This window comes from Rhynchophorus ferrugineus, unplaced genomic scaffold (assembly GCF_030347505.1).
Source record: "Rhynchophorus ferrugineus isolate W39M unplaced genomic scaffold, kcgeb_rfMv2 rfM4, whole genome shotgun sequence".
Classification (NCBI taxonomy): domain Eukaryota; kingdom Metazoa; phylum Arthropoda; class Insecta; order Coleoptera; family Curculionidae; genus Rhynchophorus; species Rhynchophorus ferrugineus.
Window position 1 is genome coordinate 15,810,945 of NW_027472583.1, and position 24,953 is coordinate 15,835,897.

At 28.9% G+C, this 24,953-nt stretch overlaps 1 protein-coding gene across 3 annotated transcripts in view; it reads right to left on the reverse strand.

Annotated features, from left to right (window-relative positions):
• NKCC (sodium potassium chloride cotransporter) overlaps positions 1–24,753 on the reverse strand; it is a 53,393-nt gene extending 28,640 nt beyond the window's left edge. Inside the window, exons 1-2 of one of the 3 annotated variants that reach the window (XM_076404539.1) lie at positions 24,632–24,753; positions 14,612–14,774 (exon numbers count right to left, since the gene is read on the reverse strand). In XM_076404539.1, coding sequence (XP_076260654.1) covers positions 14,612–14,678 — 67 coding nt within the window. In that variant the 5' untranslated portion in view covers positions 14,679–14,774; positions 24,632–24,753. Of the gene's footprint in view, positions 1–14,611; positions 14,775–20,719; positions 21,156–24,566 lie in introns of those variants that run through there. The other 2 variants (XM_076404538.1, XM_076404537.1) reach the window with 2 other exon arrangements.
• Positions 24,754–24,953: the final 200 nt, after the last annotated feature.

The following is a 24,953-nucleotide window of genomic DNA, read 5'->3' on the forward strand; positions in this document are numbered from 1 at the left end:
TCTAACATAAACTAAATCATTCCACTCTATTAATACATGCTATATTCAATCACAATACAACAATATGCAACTATATTTTTAATTGTTTATTTCCAAGTGATAATTGCCTTTATTTATTAACACAAAAGTATAATTATACAAGGTATGACTCTAAAATTATAAAAACTGATGCTACTTCAATTTGCTGGTATAGTTTGTTCAATGCTTTTGTTTGTTTTGTTTATTTAATAAAACAATAAATTGATATGAAAGCTTTTATGCCAGTTTGATAGCCTAGTAGTCAAGTACCTTAACATTTTAGGATCACGTAATACAATTTGTAACAATTTAACATAAAAATCAGTATTTCTTTCACATTTTTTGTTTGTTCTTACTCATTTATTACAGCAGTGCCTTAGTAATTTAAAACACTAAATATAACTGAAGGCTTGGTTAGCGCAGTCAAGGCAACAGAACGGTCCTTCTAATATAACGATAGTCGTTACTTCAAATCCTGCTAAGGCATCGATGTACTTTATGTTTGTGATTGAAATTATAAATGTCTTTATAGACAACAGCGGAAAATTCGATAAGGAATAATCATCCCAGTCACGCGAGTAACCAGGCCGGATAAGACCGGATATTTTCTGGGATGGTCTATAAGTTGGCCGTTGACCAGTCGGTAGGCTTAATGCCGAGGACCGTGATTCGACGTCCACGTTAAACAGTAGCTCCAGTCCAAATATATATAAAAACAAATTAAATATATTAACACATTGATTAAAACATTTTTATATAAAACTCATTGGCATTATAATTTTGAAAAAGAATAATAGAAAATTTTACATTAAGAATTTATCGTTTTCCACACTATTTAAAATGGTTTGAAACAAATCTGTAAAGTAATAAAGCTTGTTTATGCTCATTAAAGAGACATTAAAATACCACGAGAATATTTTTAAGCCAAATGTAATATAATATCACCTTAGTTATTGATAATTCTCGTGGTTTTCGAGAAATGTACAAGTGTGCGAATAAAAAATTGTGTAATTTATATCTAGTTCAAAAACGTGCCAAAAATAACCCATATGTTATGGTTGTACTTTGCTACCGATTTAATGCCTTGGAATTTCCTGTGCTGTATATCATATTTATGATTTAGGGTTATATTCATTTTAACGACTGTGAATGTATTGATTAAAATTGTAGCTTTTGATTTTGAATTGATCTTAGTAGGAATAAATATTTAGATACTCTGCGTTTTATTGATTTATTGACATCTTACGTCACAGCCGATACTATGAATTCTCAATTGTACTTTTGTTGTGTCTTTCTCTCAATTATTATATATTACTGTATTACCGTGATTAGTAAATTAGGTGAGAATTAAGAACGTGATGTAGCTTGGTAGTAGCAGTTCTACTGCTGCCAGAGTCGCGAGTTCGAATTCCGCCAGGGTATGGTTATAAATATAATGGTTAATATAATGGTTCCTGATTATCCTCCGGAAGGAATGTAAAACCCGACAAACACAACCATACTTGTCGCTCTAGTAACCAGGCTTAGAAAACTAGAAATCCTAGAAAAAGTTTTCTAGGATGGCATCTTAATTGCTCACCCGCCAGTCAGTAAGCTAAATGCCGAAGGCCGTGGTTCAGAGCGTACTTTAAACAGTAGTTACAGTTCAGATAAATGCTCTAGTCGGTATGATAAAGAAAAGACTCTCAAATATTCGAGTGATGTTGTTCATTATGAATTACTTTCCAGGTCAAGCTACAAACAACTGTCATTAATGCTTGTTTTTAGCTCCGTTGAACTTCTGATTATATCGGGCCTCGAACATCGTTTTGAGTGGACTGAGAGACCAAGAGACTAGGAGGGATTATCGCTTAATAATTACCATAAGCGGCAACATTGTTAATACTTTTTCGTGGACCGCTATTGCCAGATGTGATATCTCAATATACCCAAGGGACGTTAGATCTTCATTTCAAGAATTCATTTGTGAAAACGCAACACTCAGAGTCCACCATATTCTATTGATTTTACTGTGATTGGTGCTGCCCAACCTGAGTTTCATCAAACGGTGATTTTGTTCATAGAGTATTCCTTTTTAATTCCTATTTATTAGTCATTGTTTATTAATCTCTATTTATTATTTATCCAGTTATCTACATCTATTTTATTATCCTCTATTTTATTATTTATTCGTAACTTTCTGAAAACTGACGCCAAAGTGGCCAAAGCAACTGATGTGTAGTTATGATCTATGGCTCTTGATGGCAGCTTATCTAGCGTGTTTGTGTACTTTGCGCGTTCAACATAGTCGGAGCAGGAGAAGTTAGTGCACAATAGCAAGAGTTTCATATTTATTAGCAAGATCTAGTAACCTTAGTGGCAGAATTTCGTGCTTCTGCTTCCCTTGATCTCATTGCACGTCCATTATTGTTAGTGTTAGGGTAGAAGATGGTCCTTTCGTACCGTTTGTACATGTCATACTTCATCCTAGCACAGTTCGATAGCATCCTAACATTGATGTTATAAATACCATCTATTTTCAGTACCGTTATTCCGGCAGTACCATACAGTAATATTATAATATAGTAATATTAATTACGCTTACTCTTAACTGCCAGTAACTGTCAGTATTACATTTCTGTTGTTACTGTTTCATTATTACCCGGTATTAGAAGGGCCTATCAAAATAATCACCGATACTTGATATATTTCATGTGTATTTTTAAGTTCACCCTTGTCATTGAAAATTAGTTGCTCGGTTACCTTTCGATTTTAAAACTGTCACCCGACCACCTCGACACCAAGATGTTGAACGCCTAGAAATTGCATCATTTATTTTGCCATTTATTGTGTAAATAGCTGTTCTATCATTTATTCTGTTCTCTGTTTTTATTTGTTTAAGATGTTAAAATTAGCTCTACAGAATGTTTTAGACTCCATTCAAGATCTTGTTCACTATTTCGAAAACCGAAGAAATGTTCGCATAACTGCTTCAAAAACTATTATAATGCATTATAATAAATTTTGCTCTATATCGCAACACTTTAGATGACATTACATGGATGAGTGTACATTATGATCTATCATAATATAACGTCAAAAGAAAGCTTAGAAAAAATATAATAATTCTTCAGTATATCAGTTAAGTAAAGCGTGAGTTGTTGCAGCATCTAGCTTATTCATCAGATATAGCACCTTATCACTTATAACTGTTTTGAATGATATACAAATTTTTTTTGAGCGTCAATTTTACGAATGTTGGCTTCGATAGTGGACCAAGTTTATTGTAATTCAACGATAGCTTTAATTAAATAATAAAATTTATAAAAAAAATAAACAACACAAACAATTATTTACATTTAAACATTTAAACTAAGTTTGCTTGTTCTTCATGTTACGTAATAAAAATTTGACACAACAATGTTATTTCCCGCAACAATGCCATACTAATTTAGGCAGAAATTACAGGAAGATCAGTATATTAGCTCCACGGACTATTAAGCTCCTATCATGAATTAAGAAACATTATATCATTTTTTACATGAACATAACATAGTGTATAAATAAAAAATTAGCCTTTAAGCAATTTTTAACTATCCTATATTACTGTTAATATAAAGAATAAATATAATTACACAAAGCTTTTTTTAATAACTTAGAAATTGTTTACGATATTTAGTTTTTTATTAGAAGTAATTATTAATTCTTTGTTATTTATTATTGATTTGGTTCGACCACGACCACAATTTAACACTCTATGGTGTATTGGCTAATTCGTGACGACAACTGATAAAGGTAGAGTTTATCTCCAAATGCATCCGGCTTTACCCATAGTAGTTGTTGGCATAATTGAAATTAGTATTCTGTTTTAGTTGAGTTATTTGATTGAATTATATTACAACATGCATACAGTATCTCGTCGAGTGTTGATTGAAAATAAATAGAATTGTATAATACCGAACAGAAATTGTAGGCTAGATGATCTAGGAGTAGCATCCCATAATATTTAGTAAAGACATTAGTACTTATACTAATTTCTTTTTACATTTTCAGTATTTATTAGTCTATTAGGTATTTGCATAAGTTAGAGCTATTGATGAAATGGCGAAAAATCACACAACGTGATTGCACAACTGTCATTCAATAAAACAAAAATATTAAATTCGATAGTTTTGATATATCTTTACATAAAATAACAGTTTTCCATTTGTGCATTGTTGAGTTATTCAGTGTACACAGATGCTAGTCATGGAATGTCCAAGCCCAATCAAACACTTTTAGAAACTTGTGTTATTGTAAATATCTACGGAATTCAATTGAATAAATTAAATAACATATTTTTGCAAAAAAGACTCAGAAGGTCATCCTCTTGCATGACAATGCTGGACCAAACGTCGCAAGAGTTATGAAAGATACACTACTCGTTGACTCTGATGTTGTACCTCGAATGAAAAGTTCTGCGGTAGTCACAGCCGATACTATGAATTCTCAGTTGTACTTTTGTTGTGGTTTTCTCTCAATTATTATATATTACTGTAATACCGTGATTAATAAATTAAGTGAGAATTAAGAATCGTGATGGTAGCTTGGTAGTAGCAGTCCTACTGCTGCCAGAGTCGCGAGTTCGAATTCCTCCGGGGTATGGTTATAAATTTATGTTTCTAATTATCCTCCTGAAGGAATCTAAAACCCAACAAAAACAACCATACTTGTCGCTCCACTAACTAGGCTTAGTAAAACCCGAGGGCCGTGGTTCAGAGCGCACTTTAAACAGTAGTTCCAGTTCAGAAAAACGCGCTAGTCGGTATGATAAAGAACAGACTATCAAATATTGAGTCATGTTGTTCATTATGAATTACTTTCCAGGTCAAGCTACAAACAACTGTCATTAATGCTTGTTTTTAACTCCGTTGAATTTCTGATATTAAATTCGATAGTTTTGATATTTCTTTACATAAAATAACAGTTTGTACATTGTTGTGTTATTCAGTGTACACAGATGCTAGTCATGGAATTTCCAAGCCCAATCAAACACTTTTAGAAACTTGTGTTATTGCAAATGTCTACCGAAGTCAATTAAATAAATTAAATAACATATTTTTGCAAAAAAGACTCAGAAGGTCATCCTCTTGCATGACAATGCTGGACGAAACGTTGCAAGAGTTATGAAAGATACACTGCTCGTTGACTCTGATATTGTACCTCGAATGAAAAGTTCTGCGGCAGTCAGCGTACTTCTCAGACATAGCGCCTTGTGATCACTTGTTTAGATCAATGAAACATGTCTTGCTTAGCACACGGTTTCCAAATGCTGAAAAAGTGCGAATATGGGTCGATTATTGAATCGTTGTCAAATCAACATGGTTTTTTCGACACGGTATCGACATGTTACCACAAAAACTGACAAGAATTGTACAGAATCATATAAGATATATTGATTAATATATATTGTATCAATATTTCTCAAAAAAAACCGCTTAAAGTGAATTAAACTACGAAACTATTAGTACTACACTACCTATTTTACATTCTTGTATTTATCTGCAAGATCATCTAGACAGAACTTTAATTAAATAAATAATAAGAATTTTAAATAGAGTAATCTTGTTGTTGAAAATAGAATAAAATAAATTCGTTTTCGATATATTTAATACTTATTATTTCAATATATTTCAATAAAGATAGCAAATATATATATTTTATTTAACAAAAGAACACTATAATTAAATGACTAAATGACTAATTAAATTAAATGGCAGTCAAATACTGTTAAAGTAAATAATAAATAATTATTTATATACAAATCTATAACAACGAATATAATGTTATTATTATTTATGTTATTTAATGTATAACATAATATTTAACAATTTTAATTCAATTTTTTGTCAATAAATTAATATTCAAATAATTAATAGTAAATAATATAAAAAATTGTTCACAAATTTTTACAATTTTCACAATTTTCTTTTAATATGTATACTTTTAATTCTGAATTATAATTTTATTAAAATTAAAAATAATTGATGATTACTATCGAAGATACAGTTTTTAAAAAATTATAAAATATATGTCCCTGAAATATCCAGTTTGAACCAGATGAAACTGAAGGATGAACTGCGTTCTTAATAATCGATAGACCCTACTGGCTAACAACAGTAGCCTCATTTGATTGTAACTACATGTATACAGTTAAAGTTCGTTTCGTTGATATAAAAAGAAATTGCAAACTAAATCAAATAGTTTATACCTGTAACACCGTTTTATTACTGTAGGATTAGGAAAAATGTGTTTATGTTATACATATATCTATAATACATGTTTTAGAAAAGTGTTCATTAAAAACATTCAATAAATGAATTAATAAAGTTAGCTTATCAGAGTTATTTTCACCTATACAAACAATATTTGTGCGGTTACAATTAAGGAAGAAAAAGTAAATTACAAATTTCAAACACTTACTGGTTTATTTCAACACCCAGTAAATGCATATATTATTTCATATTACTTGTTTTTCATTTACTGGGAAATACTGTACTTCCCCATAAGTGATATATTATAAAGAACCTATTTCACAAGGATATTAGAATTTCTACAATATTATTAAACCTTCCTAATCGCAGGAAACTAAGCTTTCCAGTCAAGAACTCGATGGCTGATCTAATTTTCAAGGTACTAGCTTGAATACGTAAGCAAGTACCTGTACAACGGGGACGAGACCGCCACAACCAGATAGTACTGGTTCGTACTACTGACAGCTGAATCTTTTGAGTTCGTACCCAACGACGATTTCACAGCGAGAATTTTTTATAACTTGTTTGTTTTGTATCTTTCTGACATTCGCGGTATGGGAAAATTTTGTTTAAGCCTAATCTAACAATCACCAGTCATGTGTGAAATGTAACTTACTCATTTGAACGATATTGTTACGCGTGTCATCAATTAACATGTTTTCGTTGTATAAATATTAGGTCCTTGCATGTGCACCGATATCTATTGGTGAAAATGCGAAGTATTAGTGTAAACAACTGTTAAACAACCTAACCTAATTGCTCGTTGACTGTGATGTTGTACCTCGAATGAAAAGTTCTGCGGCAGTCACAGCCGATACTATTAATTCTCAATTGTACTTTTGTTGTGGTTTTCTCTCAATTATTATATATTACTGTAATACCGTGATTAATAAATTAAGTGAGAATTAAGAATTGTGATGGTAGCTTGGTAGTAGCAGTCCTACTGCCGCCCGAATCGCGAGTTCGAATTCCGCCGGGGTATGGTTATAAATTTATGTTCCTAATTATCCTCCAGAAGGAATGTAAAACCCAACAAAAACAACCATACTTGTCGCTCCACTAACTAGGCTTAGTAAAACCCGAGGGCCGTGGTTCAGAGCGCACTTTAAACAGTAGTTCCAGTTCAGAAAAACGCGCTAGTCGGTATGATAAAGAACAGACTATCAAATATTGAGTCATGTTGTTCATTATGAATTACTTTCCAGGTCAAGCTACAAACAACTGTCATTAATGCTTTTTTTAGCTCCGTTGAACTTCTTATATTAAATTCGATAGTTTTGATATTTCTTTACATAAAATAACAGTTTTCCATTTGTGCATTGTTGAGTTATTCAGTGTACACAGATGCTAGTCATGGAATTTCCAAGCCCAATCAAACACTTTTAGAAACTTGTGTTATTGCAAATGTCTACCGAAGTCAATTAAATAAATTAAATAACATATTTTTGCAAAAAAGACTCAGAAGGTCATCCTCTTGCATGACAATGCTGGACGAAACGTTGCAAGAGTTATGAAAGATACACTGCTCGTTGACTCTGATATTGTACCTCGAATGAAAAGTTCTGCGGCAGTCAGCGTACTTCTCAGACATAGCGCCTTGTGATCACTTGTTTAGATCAATGAAACATGTCTTGCTTAGCACACGGTTTCCAAATGCTGAAAAAGTGCGAATATGGGTCGATTATTGAATCGTTGTCAAATCAACATGGTTTTTTCGACACGGTATCGACATGTTACCACAAAAACTGACAAGAATTGTACAGAATCATATAAGATATATTGATTAATATATATTGTATCAATATTTCTCAAAAAAAACCGCTTAAAGTGAATTAAACTACGAAACTATTAGTACTACACTACCTATTTTACATTCTTGTATTTATCTGCAAGATCATCTAGACAGAACTTTAATTAAATAAATAATAAGAATTTTAAATAGAGTAATCTTGTTGTTGAAAATAGAATAAAATAAATTCGTTTTCGATATATTTAATACTTATTATTTCAATATATTTCAATAAAGATAGCAAATATATATATTTTATTTAACAAAAGAACACTATAATTAAATGACTAAATGACTAATTAAATTAAATGGCAGTCAAATACTGTTAAAGTAAATAATAAATAATTATTTATATACAAATCTATAACAACGAATATAATGTTATTATTATTTATGTTATTTAATGTATAACATAATATTTAACAATTTTAATTCAATTTTTTGTCAATAAATTAATATTCAAATAATTAATAGTAAATAATATAAAAAATTGTTCACAAATTTTTACAATTTTCACAATTTTCTTTTAATATGTATACTTTTAATTCTGAATTATAATTTTATTAAAATTAAAAATAATTGATGATTACTATCGAAGATACAGTTTTTAAAAAATTATAAAATATATGTCCCTGAAATATCCAGTTTGAACCAGATGAAACTGAAGGATGAACTGCGTTCTTAATAATCGATAGACCCTACTGGCTAACAACAGTAGCCTCATTTGATTGTAACTACATGTATACAGTTAAAGTTCGTTTCGTTGATATAAAAAGAAATTGCAAACTAAATCAAATAGTTTATACCTGTAACGCCGTTTTATTACTGTAGGATTAGGAAAAATGTGTTTATGTTATACATATATCTATAATACATGTTTTAGAAAAGTGTTCATTAAAAACATTCAATAAATGAATTAATAAAGTTAGCTTATCAGAGTTATTTTCACCTATACAAACAATATTTGTGCGGTTACAATTAAGGAAGAAAAAGTAAATTACAAATTTCAAACACTTACTGGTTTATTTCAACACCCAGTAAATGCATATATTATTTCATATTACTTGTTTTTCATTTACTGGGAAATACTGTACTTCCCCATAAGTGATATATTATAAAGAACCTATTTCACAAGGATATTAGAATTTCTACAATATTATTAAACCTTCCTAATCGCAGGAAACTAAGCTTTCCAGTCAAGAACTCGATGGCTGATCTAATTTTCAAGGTACTAGCTTGAATACGTAAGCAAGTACCTGTACAACGGGGACGAGACCGCCACAACCAGATAGTACTGGTTCGTACTACTGACAGCTGAATCTTTTGAGTTCGTACCCAACGACGATTTCACAGCGAGAATTTTTTATAACTTGTTTGTTTTGTATCTTTCTGACATTCGCGGTATGGGAAAATTTTGTTTAAGCCTAATCTAACAATCACCAGTCATGTGTGAAATGTAACTTACTCATTTGAACGATATTGTTACGCGTGTCATCAATTAACATGTTTTCGTTGTATAAATATTAGGTCCTTGCATGTGCACCGATATCTATTGGTGAAAATGCGAAGTATTAGTGTAAACAACTGTTAAACAACCTAACCTAATTGTCAAATTCAATGATTTTGACACTTTACGACACAAAATAGTAGTTTTCAGTATACATTGACGCTCAAAATTATATTTTCGATATTCATTATCTCTGTTGTTTGATATGGAGAAATATGCAGCCGAAACCTATCAAACATTTTTAGAAACATATGGTGTTTCACCATATCCCAATTGTTGGTTTCAAAAGAGGTGATTTTGATTTCGATAACAAAGAACGGCCTGGAGGACCAAGAAGTTCGAAGAAAATTAATTGCAGAACTTGTTGGACGAACACGCAGCTCAAACATCGCGATTTTATTGTTCGCCAGGCAAATTAGAAAGGTTTCCTGTGGCTTATTTGAGAAAAAATGAAAAATAGATCAACTACAATAATCCAAAACGCACACATCAATGCCGAAGTGGAACATTCATGGCCATGCTAATTGGCCAACTATTGCTATGCATATGTAGCATGTGATGAGCATCATGTAGTGTTTTAAGATCCGAATGAAAAATTGAATTAAACCGCCACTAATACTTCTATATCAAATAATATGCAAGTATCTGATATAATAAATTGTAATGATGACGATTTTTAACAAAAGAAGAACGTTTTGTATCTTTTAAAGGTACATCAGTAATAATACATCGGCCCTGGAAAAGATTAAAAAAACAATTAAACTTCTCTGATTAACAAAGGGTATTGAAGAATAATATTGTTTGTGACCTCAAATTCTCTAAATATTAAAGGTTACTGGTTGTATTATAGTAGAATAATAATATATACTTAACTGTTCATATATTTCAGATATTACTGGATTATGTTAGTTTATACCAAATGTGTACTACTAATAATTTCTTTCAATATTGGAAAATTATTGCAGTATTTTTATCAACACAAATATTTCGCATTATGTCTGTAATTATTTGAAATGTAATCAAACGATTTTCTTCTTAGCATGTAGCTAAATAATAATAGGTTTTCACTATATATTGATAGGTCATGAAAGGATATAATAAAAAAATATTAAAAAAAAAAACATCTTGATTATATTATCATTGAAAATGATAACTAACAGCAATACTTCTTTTGTTAGAATACGTCTCTTTAGAGTCATTCTGTTAAAATATAATCTATTAATCATTCAGATTGATATTTGGCACTATTTATCACAAGGAGCTGCCAATATACCAGATTGAAATCATGGCTAACCAAGATTTTATACATCCATCGAATGCTTATTATTATTTTTAATTATTACTATTATCTATTGTTTAGTCCAGAAGCGTTTGTGACCAAAAAATGGTGGTACTACTCTGTCTGAAGTCCGAAATGAAGTGCCTTCTCACACAGCTTTGATTATTTGCGAGTTTTCGTCATGTATTCAACTCGTATCATTCTGCAACCGCCATATTGCTCTAATTTATCTTCGTTGAAAATCATAAAATATGTCAAGGAGCACTAGCATGATAGAGGAACTTTTCCAGAAATCGTATTCAACGACTGTTCAGGACTTGAAATCGTTGACATGAATGTATTTTATATACGAAACGAAAATAAATTTGAAACTATAACCCACTTGTATCTTATTTTAAAAATCGTCCCATTTTCTGGTCACAGAGGTATATGTTATATATACATCATATCTAAAGCTAATTTAAGATATTACCTCTGTGATCCCATAGTATACATCTCCATGGTACTCGGCAGTAAGCCTACAAAGTGGCCATCCAATCTTACTTAGTCTGTTTACTGGCTTGATTTTTGGTGGTCCTTCTCGAATTTTACACTGTTGTCCATAGACATTTTCAATTATAATCCCTAACTTAAAAGTTTATCCATGTCTTGCGGTTAGAACCAATGCATATAAGAGGATTGTCTTGTCGCCTTAACCGCTGCGGTTACCAAGCCAAAATTATCTCATAATATATTATATCTATCATTTATTATATGTGCATTTATTTAAATTAAATAGTGTCAATATATTCGTATAAATCTATAGGCGCTGTAAAACGAATATCATTAATTTAAGAAATGGAAAATTACCATCAATTGTTAAATGAGTTTGAGAAAGACGCTTTATAAACAACAAAATAGTAAACAAATTAGAAGCTAATCATAAAATACATCGTTATACACACCGGTTTGATATTACAAAACTTGCATATACCTTCTGGTTAATTTGAATAACGAAAAATAATTGTTAGAGTTTTCCCATTTTCTTATGTAATACATATTAAATAATGTAGAATTGACAAATCTGAAGAAATTACTTTCTTTCTGTAAAATAAATATATTAAGTTCAATTCCCTTCTAATTTTTAACAGTTTAATTACAGTGCTAAATATTATGACTGTGATTAAAAGTAGTTTTATTTCAAACCAATTTATCAATCTAGTCAAGTTCATTAGCAACTATTCGACATAACAAAAAATGTTCTTTCATTTTCGGTTTTTTTCTTGGTTCATTAAAAACTCCGTTACAAAAAAAATTATAAATTTATTATACTAATTTGTTTAAATTTGTTATCCAGTTATATTCTAGGACGTAGAAAGCTGGTATCATGTTGCAGAAATATTTTGCGATATAAAACATTTGCTCACGCCTCCACTCAGTTAAGCACTTTGCAGTTTTCTTAAAATACTTTCCATGTTGGCATATGTTTTTTTTTATATTTTTAGAGCCATTTCCATTTTATAGAGCTATGCATCAATATAGTTTTTCCCCAAAACAACTAGCATTTCTATTGATTATCTTTTAAAGTATTGACTTTGTTTAATATAGGTTTTTTATTATTTATTAGATGTCATATAATCAATAATATAAAAAGCGTAAATTAATTTTGAGGGATTCTTTGTTTGCTTCACAAATTTGTTGTCAAAAATTGTTACTAATAACTACATGAACAGCGATCTTTGTATCACCTAAATCCCGTCACCGAATTATCCGTCAATAATACAGTAAGGTACTTGTCTTATAGCCACCAGGTTCAGAATCTGAATTCAGATCTGAATGCTGAATCAACTCAAGGATATAAGCAGGTAAACCAACTAAATTGGGAGCTCCTGGAGAGCAATAGAGCAAGAAAATGTAAAAGAACTGCATAATGTCAATTTTCAATCCCATTTCACTAACAGATTTAGGAAGAAGCTGTCTCTGCTCCGAAAAAATTCGTCCAAAATCTCGTCTGGGCTTAAAATGATAGATGAATGTCAAATGATTTTACTACATAAGACCTTAAGGGTACCTATAAGATCTCAGTTGGACTTGAAGGAACAACCTCTAATATAGGAATGCTGACAAAATCGTAAACTTTTTAATATGACCTAGTTGACTAAAACAAAACAACAGCTTAATGCCTTCTCTCATCTCTAGTTGGCTTTGCTATATTTCTGTATTTGTTATTGTTTTTATTATATTCACTTTAACTCATCCACAATTGCGGCGAATTGCTGTTTAGACTCTACCTATATGTATATATGTGTCACATAATATTTTTAATTATTTTTTTGCCTATGTATTTGTTTAATTATATTCTTTATATATATTCTTATATTCATCATTTATTATCTGTAGATTTAATCTTAGTTTATATAAAATGTATTGCATTTGTTAATGTTTGTGAAAAGCCCTTGAAGATAACATCAATTATATAATTAATTAGTATAAATAAATTTTAATAAATATTTAGCCAAATTTTATACAATTTATAGAAAATAATAATAGTTGTATAATATTTTTTTAATTTTTAACAAGCTATTTGTTATTTATTTTTGCATTTTTCATTTATTGTTCGTAACTGCTTTTTCTGTTAGTTAGTTTTAGTTTTTTATCTTTTTTTATTGGACACGTGGGCCTTTGTGGAAAACCGTAGTACGTAGAAAATATTCTGATGGTGTTCACATTTTTAGGCTATTCAGATACCGACGATGTAAATAAAATATATGATTTCTAGCAACACTTGTCAACTCTATACTTTAATCTGATTTTTCTTATATTTTCAATAAAAATAATTTTAAATATTTCAATATAATCATATCTAGCAAAAATGTATGATATGATAAGTAATAAGTCTAAGGATTCAGGATTGAAAATAGCTCTGCTGTAAAGGCAGAAACCAAACCAAGTTAGTTTACAAAATAACAACTTCATCAAGTTAACATCAAAATGGATGCTGTTAGAAAATTGACCGCAACTGTTTAGATACAATATACCATTCTATTCTTTATCAAAAATAATCAATTTTTAATAAGAAATGTTGAAAAGTATTGATACTTCTAATATATTTAGTTTATACGATCTACTAATCTACCTACTAATTTAAATATGTTTTAAGAGCCAATTAATGCGTATCTGAATACATTTAAAACATAACTAATAGTTCTATGTTTGATTTGTAAGAACTCAGGAAGAATCTACAGAACATCCGTTATTTATGTAGCTCCTAAACCTGTTATATTACTATAGTTATGCCTATTAAAATATTCGATAATTGTATTAACGATCTGCTTTTTTGGCAAGTCGTTGTGTGTAATAAAAAAAACTAATTTGACTAGACATACGCCACCAAAGAGATTTGTTTAATTTTAAATTTAGTTAAGCATATTTTCTTTAATTGACGCAGAAAACAAAATAGGATCAAGACAACTGGGAACTTACTTTAAAAAATTATTTCTTTATTAGAGAATAAAAGTTTTTAATGGTTAAAAAATTAAAAGAAATTATATAATGGCATTCTAACGCTAGGAATTTAATACAGAATGATGGTTTAAGACATACGAATAGTTCATTAAAAATAGAAAGGTGTAATTGTTGTATCGTTAACGTTACTATAAAAAGTTAATATTACTAGAATAACCTGAGTTGATAGTTTTGATTGATTGGCAGTAGCTAAGAAAATGATCATCTAATACTATATTAGCTCTTTGTAGGTTTTATCTTACCTGTTCCTGCTTCAGCAACTACCCAGGACAAACGCAAAAATAACATAACACCAAATATGTTGAGCATACATGGTATGAGGACCCCTTGAATCCAGCCAAGTTTAATACCCGCATGACCGCTGCCTTGATTTGTCTGAGAATCAACACTAGTCCCAGATTTTTCCTAAAAAGGAATAAAAATAGTTGAATTGATATCTACAATATATTTTTTTTATTATTATTTAATTATTACATTGTTACTAGTGGTTTCCGACTAATCTATAATTTGTCTTTATGATAACTTAAATCTAGGTATATAACAAGGACCTAGGCATATAACGAGGACCCATCGGCCCTATCTCAGCCTCTGGTGAGATAATATTTATACATGTTACTGCTGTATTTTTTTATTATATGCACCTCACTACACAACACTACACAAGATCAGATGGTTTGATTCTTTTGAGTCTGTATCCTGTTCTGGTGGTGTCCAAAAGCAGCAATACTTCAATATTCTCATGAGAGTGGAGTCTTCCTTCATGCCCCCATTCAGACTTTGTTCTAAAAAATTGTATTTTATTTATGTTACCCTTTGCAGAAAATTCCCATAATTGAACTCCGTATGTCCATATAGGTTACAGTATTTGCTTATATAATAGCAATTTATTATGTACCGTACAATTCCACACATAGTACAAAGCCAGCATATTTTTCTATATATCAATTCCAATTAACTTCTTTTCTTCTTAATATGTTCGTTCCAGCGAAGTTTTGCAGATTAATTCCGAGATATTTAGCGCTGTTGTTATATGAAATGATAGTATTCTTTAATATTATAGGTGCTTGTATGATCTGATTGTAGGTGAACTGCACGTGCACAGATCTACTTTCTTTAATTTTTATTTTCCAAGCTTGTATCCAATTATTGATGTTGTCACTTGCCTGTTGTAATCTTCGTGGGGCTTCTTCACTATTGTCTCCGACAGCTATAATCACAGTATCATCAGCAGATGTAGCCATCGTAACATTCTCCATTTGTGGTATATAACAAGTTTAGAGTAGATAAAACATTGGACCCAGTACACTTCCTTGTGATACACCTGCTTTAGATTCTTTTATTGTAGAGTAAGTTTCTTCTTATTTGACTGTAAACATTCTGGTTGTAATGTACGATTTTAATACTTCGATATGTTGCTTTGGTAACATTTTCTGTAGTTTATGAACAAGGCCTGCATGCCAAACCTTATCGAAGGCTTGTGCTACATATAAAAATATAGCTGAGCATACCTTTTACTTTCGTATGCTTTTTCACTAACATCTGTTATTCTGTGGACCTCGTCAATTGTTGAATGCTTGTTAATAAACCCAAACTGGTGTGATGGTATTAGGTGTTTTCTCTCTAGGAACCTACAATATTGATTTAATGTTTTCAATTTTGGTACTTTTGGGTTTAAATCAACAGAAAAAGGGAAATTATTCCTATTCGATTCTGATTTAAATGTAGTTTTAATCTTGTCAAATATTTAGATGAGACACGGATATAAAATTTAGATGGTGAAAGCGAAGTATTAATGTAATTCGATAATTTCAATATTCTTCTACACAAAATATCAGTTTTCCATTTAGTGTTATTAAGTTATCCACCGTATACAGACGCTAATCATTCAACGTCTAGAATTGCATTTTCGACATTCGACTTTTGTTGTTTGATTTAAAGTTACTGGATGCCAGAAACCATGAAACACTTTTGGAAAATTATGTTAATGCTGTCCATCATATCGCAATTGTCGGTTTTTGGTTTCAATGAAAAAAAGCTCGAAGACCAATGAATTGCAAGACTTATTGAATGAAAACCCAAAAAAACTTTTACAAAACTGAGCAGCTAATGAATCAAATATTTGCAAACGTTCATAGGCGATAGGATAGATCCAAAATGAAGCTATCGCACGAATTGACTAGAAATGTTATTTCGAACTGTTTTTAAATCGGATTTTATTGCTTGTCTAGCAAAAAATTACTTTTCTATGGCGCATTGTGACTGGGGATGAAAAGTTAATCTGTTACTACAATCCCAAGCGTAAAACTCATGGGTTAGTCTATGATAACCATCTTTCACTGAGACAAGAAATTGAAGTTTATTAAGATAACAGTTTTATTCAAGATAAATATGGATAATTCGTTGATTACAACCTGTTTAAAACTTATAAGATTCAAAATTTTTTTGAATACAACTGATTTAAAAGGTATTATTTTATATTCTAAACACTTTCCTTATCAAAAAAAAAATAATTTAATAAAAATTCAATGAGAGTTAAAGTAAGATTGGTCCAATAGAATAAAAATTTGCTTGTAAAGTTTGTAGAATATCAGTTTTCATAAGAATATCGTTTCAATCACACAATACTTATTGTTTATACGTTAATATATATTTGTAGATAGTTTCGTATCAACATTTCGTGCATTTTAAAAATCAAAACTTACTCATTTCTCCGCTAATTAGCTAGGCACGGTGCCATAATTATAATGACAATCAACAAGTACGATATTATGTAGTTTGTAAACACTAGTTCTTTGTAAATAGTTTTATTCACACATTTACTCTTTAACAACAGACACTGAAAGAAACTAAACATATTATGGTACAGTAGAACTCATTATAACCTATTAACTTAGTTGTAAAGCGATAAAATCCATAAATTATTTTAAAAGTAAATGCCATTTTTACTATAAAATATACATTACATTATATTAAATGGTGAAACTTTCAACATTTATATAACATTAAAATTAAAACAAGATAATATATGAGTTTTTGTTAAATCTAATATACTTTCTTGTATATAAGTCCATTATATTTAAGCAGCATATTTTTACATGAAAATAATTTAGATGCTTTTAAAACAAATTTGCATGTTTATCATACACTTTTAAAATGTCTCAGTTTTTTTTAGAAAATGTATATGGAACTAAAACTAATTAGTTTTAGTTACACTTAGATCATCAGTTTAATTTTGGCCTTGCTTCATAGAGTGGTGTGGCATTAATATTATCTTTAAATTTGCTTCTTGTCATATTTGCAACTATAATTTTATATGTAAAAATAAATTTGCGCTGTTTGATAAACGGAAAAGCCATCCTTAGATTATGATAAATTTGCGCAAAGAAATTTATAGCTGAGGCTTCTCGATTGAGGTAAATTTGTTGACGGAAAGAAAGTAGAGAATAGCTGAAATTGCATGAAGATGACACCTTATATGTGTTTGAAATGAAGACTACAAAAAAAACTGGTGTAGAGAAAGTATGACTACAAGTTATTTTACAAAATAAGTACCATATGTTAGGGATCCCAAAACTATATCGAGATTTTTAAGCCAATTTTCACCAATTTTTCTATAAATGATAAAGATATCGGTCACAAAGAAAAATATCTATATATCGATATTTTTTAATATTAAAATCGGACATGTACAATAAAATGGACAATGTGTGTTGCCAGAGAAGTGGTGAAAATTAGTAGAATAACTATTGAACATATGAGTATAACATAAAATTCTAGTATTTGCCAGAACTGTCCAATTCTTGATAAAAACGATGGAATCCTATTTGTAGCAATATATTTATTTTATTGGGGCAATATAATTTTAACACTTTTACTAACTAATTACTAACACAGTTTTAAAATAACTAACTCTCTAGAAATTTGTACGAACTCATGATGAAGCTGATAACTTCTGTTAGACCTGTTAAAATATTCTGTTGTTTTTTCTAGAAGATAGATTAGATTAGAGTTAATAACAAAAACGAATCTTGATGAGATATAAGTGATCAAAAAGATTTTTTATTTAATAGGACCAGGAACATCCATGAAAAAATCCTTCTATTGATAAAGTAACCAGAAGATATTCAGTAAAATTGTTCTTGTTTACTTTTGACATAAGATGAAAACTCGCCAATTTCAATTTCTGTTAGATTAATAAAAATATATTTATCTGAAAGAATATAAGACCAGCTAAGAAACTCTATGTTTTAAAGAGTAACAGACCAGCTGAAATTGTAAAAGTTTGGAAATTATTACATTATTATTATATTACTATTACATATATATATATATATATATATATATATATATATATATATATATATATATAATAGTAATATGCAGAGTGCTTGAGACCAGTTCTAATAAAAAGAGTCAGAAAAACTACCAACTGATATTTGTTATATTTTATAAAAATATATTTATAACGAAACTCAAACCTAATGTATTTTGTAATATGTTGGATATATTTTATTTTTATCTTATGAATATCGCGCCCACAAAGCCCAACAAGTTTAAAACTTGTCTAAGGTTTTTGACCCTTGTATTTTCAGGTATTTTTAGCACACCCATTGCACCTACATCAAATGCAAAACATGGTGTTTCTCTCAATCTTACAGATACATTGAACATTTCATTCAACTCACAAGATTCATGAATTTTCTGAAAATTAAAAAAAAAAATTAAGAAATCCCTCAGATTATTCTATTTTACATTATTTTATTTGTTGTTTATATGGATTAGTGTACCCCTTTTGTAAAAATCGATTGCTCATCGTTTGATTGCTAAATACCTGCGGCTGATAAATGTAATAAAACCAGATTGATAATATTCAACCTGTTTCTATTTAAATTGCTGATAAAATTTTCAATTAAACTTATATTTCCGATAAAATGTGTTACTTAGTAATAAATACTTTGTATAAGTTGAATTGAGATACTTGATTTATCTTGAGTAAAATGTCATTAGCGCTATAGTACACATAAATATAACCAATATTTTATGATTAAATGAGATTTTTTAAATATTTTAAAGAGCAAACTGTTTCCAAAATGAATTCGCTAATAATTCAGCAGAAACACAATAGAGTGCGACTTTTTAATGAACAAGAGACTAACGAGTACAAATCTAGTTTTTCGACTCCCCACATTTTGACTTCATAAACCAGTTAAGTTAGCGTCAGTTCTTCAAAACTAACAGATTAACTTCAAAATAGTAAAACGATACACTTGGATGTAAAAATCTAGAAAATAGATCCGACTTTCAGAACAAAACAAAAATTTCCTACAGAAGTTTTCCAGAAAACTACGAAAGGGATCCATAAACTGGATATTCTGTTGAAGTGTGTTGTACATAGTTATACAATGAGTATTTTTAATCAATTTTATCCTAAAGTAATTCTAAATGTAAAACAATAATAATTACTTGTCACTTGTTTATTTACATTTAAGATATGTAATAAAGTTTTAGTAAAACAATATGAATTATAACACAATATAATGCATAATTGGAAAAATATTGAATAAAAATAATAAAACTGCTCTATGATATCCGTTTATGCTTGAGATATTTTATAGAAATACGTAATATCAACAACAACAAACAATTTTTGTGATTACTGATACGTTCATTAGAAATTCTTGTGAATTACTAGAACCATGTGATATTTCAATATGAAACAACGCAGATTCCAATTTATACCGGACTTTGATATATCAACTTTGTAAACTTTGATTGTAAACTAACGGTAAAGATAATTGGCATGTCTGAGAAGATCCCTTGATTACTTTCTTTCAAATGTACATTTATATCTCTAATGGACACTAAAATGTAAGCTTTCAATGTTTATTTAACAGACAATAACTTTATAAGTTAGAAGTTAATTAGTTATATATCAAATACGTAGTAACGTAAACGTTTAAAAACAACAACATATATGTTTACTTTGTTATGAATTTTATAACAAGATTGTAAATTATCAGCAACAAATAACGTACTTATATACAAAAAGGCTTTAGAAAACCGAAAGTTTACTGCCTTTTTTAAGTGGTTTTATTCTTTTTAGTTACAAAAATAATAGTTTTAGTTACAAAAAATTTTCTTTTATAATAATATATTTTAAAACATTTGGGAAACAATATGTACCGAAGAATAATTTATTCTAGAGAAATAATATTAGAATTTTGTTGGAAATTTTAGTTTTTATAGAAAGATGAAATTATTAATAATATCGATGATTTGTTTCACAGTTGTTTTGTCAATGTTAATTTAGTATTTTGTTTGAAAGAACCGTATAAGGATTAAAAACTTACACTGACATATTCTTCAGTACCATGTAACTCGCCCAACGAGGGTCTTTTCACCGCTCTCCTCGAATTTCTATAGTTCTCTAATCGAGGAAGAACTTCCTTGGTTATTTGCACTAAGCTCTTCTTTCTCTTTTTGTCCGCGAAATCGATGCTGAACCGAGCTTTCTGAGTCCCGTTACCGATACCGCCGCTTTCCTGCATCTGAAACGCTGGATTCTCGTACGTCGCCTTCTCCATTTTCGACCTGTTCTCCATTACCTACGCGCCGACACTGAAACGCGCTGTTTTCAAAACAAAAATCACTCTCCCCGGTGGAAGTCGCTCACGGCTGCCAAACGCCAACCGAGAAGGACCGCGAAAATCCCACGAGCAACGCGACTCAGACGACCTGTCGGATCATCGACGAGAAACACGGAGCGATGGAAATCATGAATATGATGCGGGTGAAGATGTGTCGATCGGTTTTTATAGAACCGGAGTTCTGACGTTCCGGACGACACTTCACGGAACACTGGAATGGTTTAAAACGGTTCCAGGCAGACGCGGGTGGTATTTACCATCATTAATTAGAACAATTAATGTGCGCGCTTCAGTCTGACTCATTTCAATTCGAATTTTCGATTTTCCCCTAACTGCCGCTCATCGGATTTGCTCTGTATTGTTGGTCAAATAAGTCTCTTTTTCATCTCTTCCTTTGGATGGTTAGACTAAGCGTTAAATTCATTAATTGCTTTAAATTTAAATATATATTACTTTACCATTTCGATATCTTGCGACTTTTAAGTGTTTTAAATATTGGTAATAATGAATAATCAATAATTATTTAGACAATAATAATTATTCTATTACCGTCTTATTTCATATATCATGTTATATTTCATATGTGATGTATTACTGTATATATATACAGTGTATATGTAACGATATATGCAACTCTGGTTCTATAGGATATACAACAATAAACAAATGGTTGGTTTCTTTTTCAATTAATTATTTTTCGTAATAGTCTACATATATTTTATAATTATTATCACATACATTTCAGAAAATGTTTCAGTATTTTTTGCAGTTTCCACTATTTCAATAATAAATAACACAGTATTGTTTTCTTTCAAAACAATATTTTTTATTTTATTAGTATCAATGAATATGTGTATAGTCCTAGCTATTATAACTAAAATACAGTATTTTTCAATAAACAAGTTAGTATTGTTTTTTCCAAATAAGTGCACATTTCCATTTGTGTAAATAATATCATCAAGCTGATGTATTTTTCATTAATTATTATATTTTTATTTCTGAAATAAGTAAGTGACGGAACTCACTTCTTGCCAAATAAATAAATGTTCATATTATTAAAATAATAACTATGACATGTTTATAAAATCAAGTTATTACCATATAAAACTGAGTTTTTAATTTTTTTTAAGTTTAATAATTTTTGAATATTCAAAATAAAATGTTATTCAATAAACAAATTATTATTATTATTATTATTAATGGTAATGTAGTGAATAAACTATCTTATTAATACTGACATAAACGTTCAAAATGTTATAATATAAAACTGAAAATATTTTTTAGCAATGTTTATATATTTATAAAAAATAGTTTTCAAAAAATTTGTTAAATAAATCAGTATTGTTTTCTTCCAAATCAACTGTTTTTGATGCTGTTAGTAATAACTGATAGGTGTATATGTTATGATTGCTATCATATAAATTGAATGAATGAATATATGAATATTACTAATTTCCATTACATTCATTAGCAAATATTTTATATAATATAGAATTTTCGTATCAATAATACTTATTATATATATATATATATATATATATATATATATATATATATATATATATATAAATATTATATATAATAATATTAATGATATTATATATATATATATATATATATATATATATATATATATAATATCATTAATATTATTATATATAATATTATATAATTTTCATATTATTAGTAAATAAAAAAATCAAATAAATAAAAGACAAAACTGCAATTTCTATTTATTTAAAATAAATTATTTTTCAGAAAATATATAGATAAGTATAGCTTCTTTCCAAGTAAAATAATTTATTTTATTAGGGCTAACTGTATTGTATGTATTTAAAATAAAATATTTCTTAATAAATAAATGAATATTGTTAATTTCCATTTTATTCATTAGTAAATAGTTTATGTAATATCTAATTCCTATATTAATAATATTTTATATATAATATTATATAGTAATATATTAATAATATATTGTATATTTATTAATAATATTATAATAATATTATATAGTTTTCATATTATTAGTAAATAAAATAAATAAAAGACAAATCTGGATATTTTCTGATCATTGTCATAAAAATTAAAAACATTCTTCAACAAATAAATAAATCGGTTTTGCTGTAAATTAATATCTTTTAGTTTATTGTAATAACTGGCACATGTGTATCATTATTATCATATATAAGAGAGAACGTTTTTTAAATTTTATAATAAAAAAGTATTTCTTAATAAATAAATAAATGGCTATTGTTACTTTCGGAATGAATAAAACCTTTCTATCATTAGTAAAAACTGAGACATCTGTATATTTCCTCATAATTATTATAAATATTGAAAGCAATTGCGTTTTTCATTTTATTAGGGCTAAATGACCCATATTTTCTAATTATTGGCATATAAAATTAAGAATGTTTTTCATGAATTTGTATGTATTTAAAATAAAATATTTTTCTATAAATAAATAAATGAGTATTATTGTCTTCCAATTGATTTTTATCATATAAGACTGAGAACATTTTTCAATTTGTATATATTTAAAATAAGACATATCTTAATTGATTTATTATTTCCTTTTTTCCAAGTGAACTAACTTTTGTATTATTACAATAATAACAGAAATATGTGTATATTTTCTAAATATTATCACGCAAAATTCGGAACGTTCTTCAGTAATATCACTATATTATTAATCCTGCAATATAGTAAATTATATCATCACATTTTATTATTGTTTAGTCAATGCTTATAGTTTTACGATGTTAAATCTCACAGTGCTCTTTAAGTTAAAGCAATTAGGTTATTTTTTAATTAATATCCTTGTTCGTGAATTATACTGATTGCATATAAAGATCGCAGTGAAAATTTGAATAAATGAATAAATTTCCTAAAATAATAATAGTAAATTATTGTAATTTTTGAATTTTAAAAGAATTTTTGGTAGGAACAATCACTAAGTATAGTAAATTCATTTATATTGTATTCTATAGTATGTAACTATAAACTAGAAATTATTGTGGGATTTTAAATAATCATCAATAAGTATATTTGGGCAGTGTCAACAACAAAAATATAATTGAATATATTCCCCAAGTAAATCGTGAAATGTGTATCTCAGTAGCATATCGGTAGCAACAATTTGTCGTTAGAGTGTTATGACTCTTTGTGTTGATGTTTCATATCAATTTAATCACTATTTCTGCTAACCTAACACAGTACTGATTTGTTTCACTATATTCTATTTCTTAAATCACATAAATCACATTCAATTTTTTCACTATTATTCTAATTATTTTATCCACTTGGCACTGACTTCATAATTGCTTTTAGACAGTTTTCCAAATATCACAATAACAGATGTATTAAGACAAAATTTTGCCAGTACTTCCATGCATTCCATTGCATACATTTCAATTATTAATATTTGAAAATTCATCAACTATGTATTGTCCACTCTCATTGTATGATCACTATCTGAAGCATATAATACACTCCTAACTAACTATTTAGTTTTGGTTACACAATTTTGATTTTCACTTTTAGGTAATACCTTCCAAAAACATCAAAATGGTGAAGTTTTTGATCGTTAACTGGCGTTTGTTTTTCTTCGCCTACCTCGACCGCGAACTTTCGGATTTTATTTCGGCCTTTTGCTACGTTGAATTAATCAAAACGGAGTAGAACTTCTAAACAAAACTTAAAACGATGTTCACTGTTATCAGCCAAAAAATAATATGTTTCTAATACAGGTTGAAGACCATTTTACTGATAGCCGATATGATTTGGTTACGTTAAAACTCAGTTTCAGCTGGATTATACCAGTTTTCAGAAGAGGCGAGATTGCCATTCACCAATCTAAACTAAATGATTAATCGTCGAATAATTATTAACAATGTCTCTATCGAAACGAACTGACAAGTCATTCAATGTGGATTTT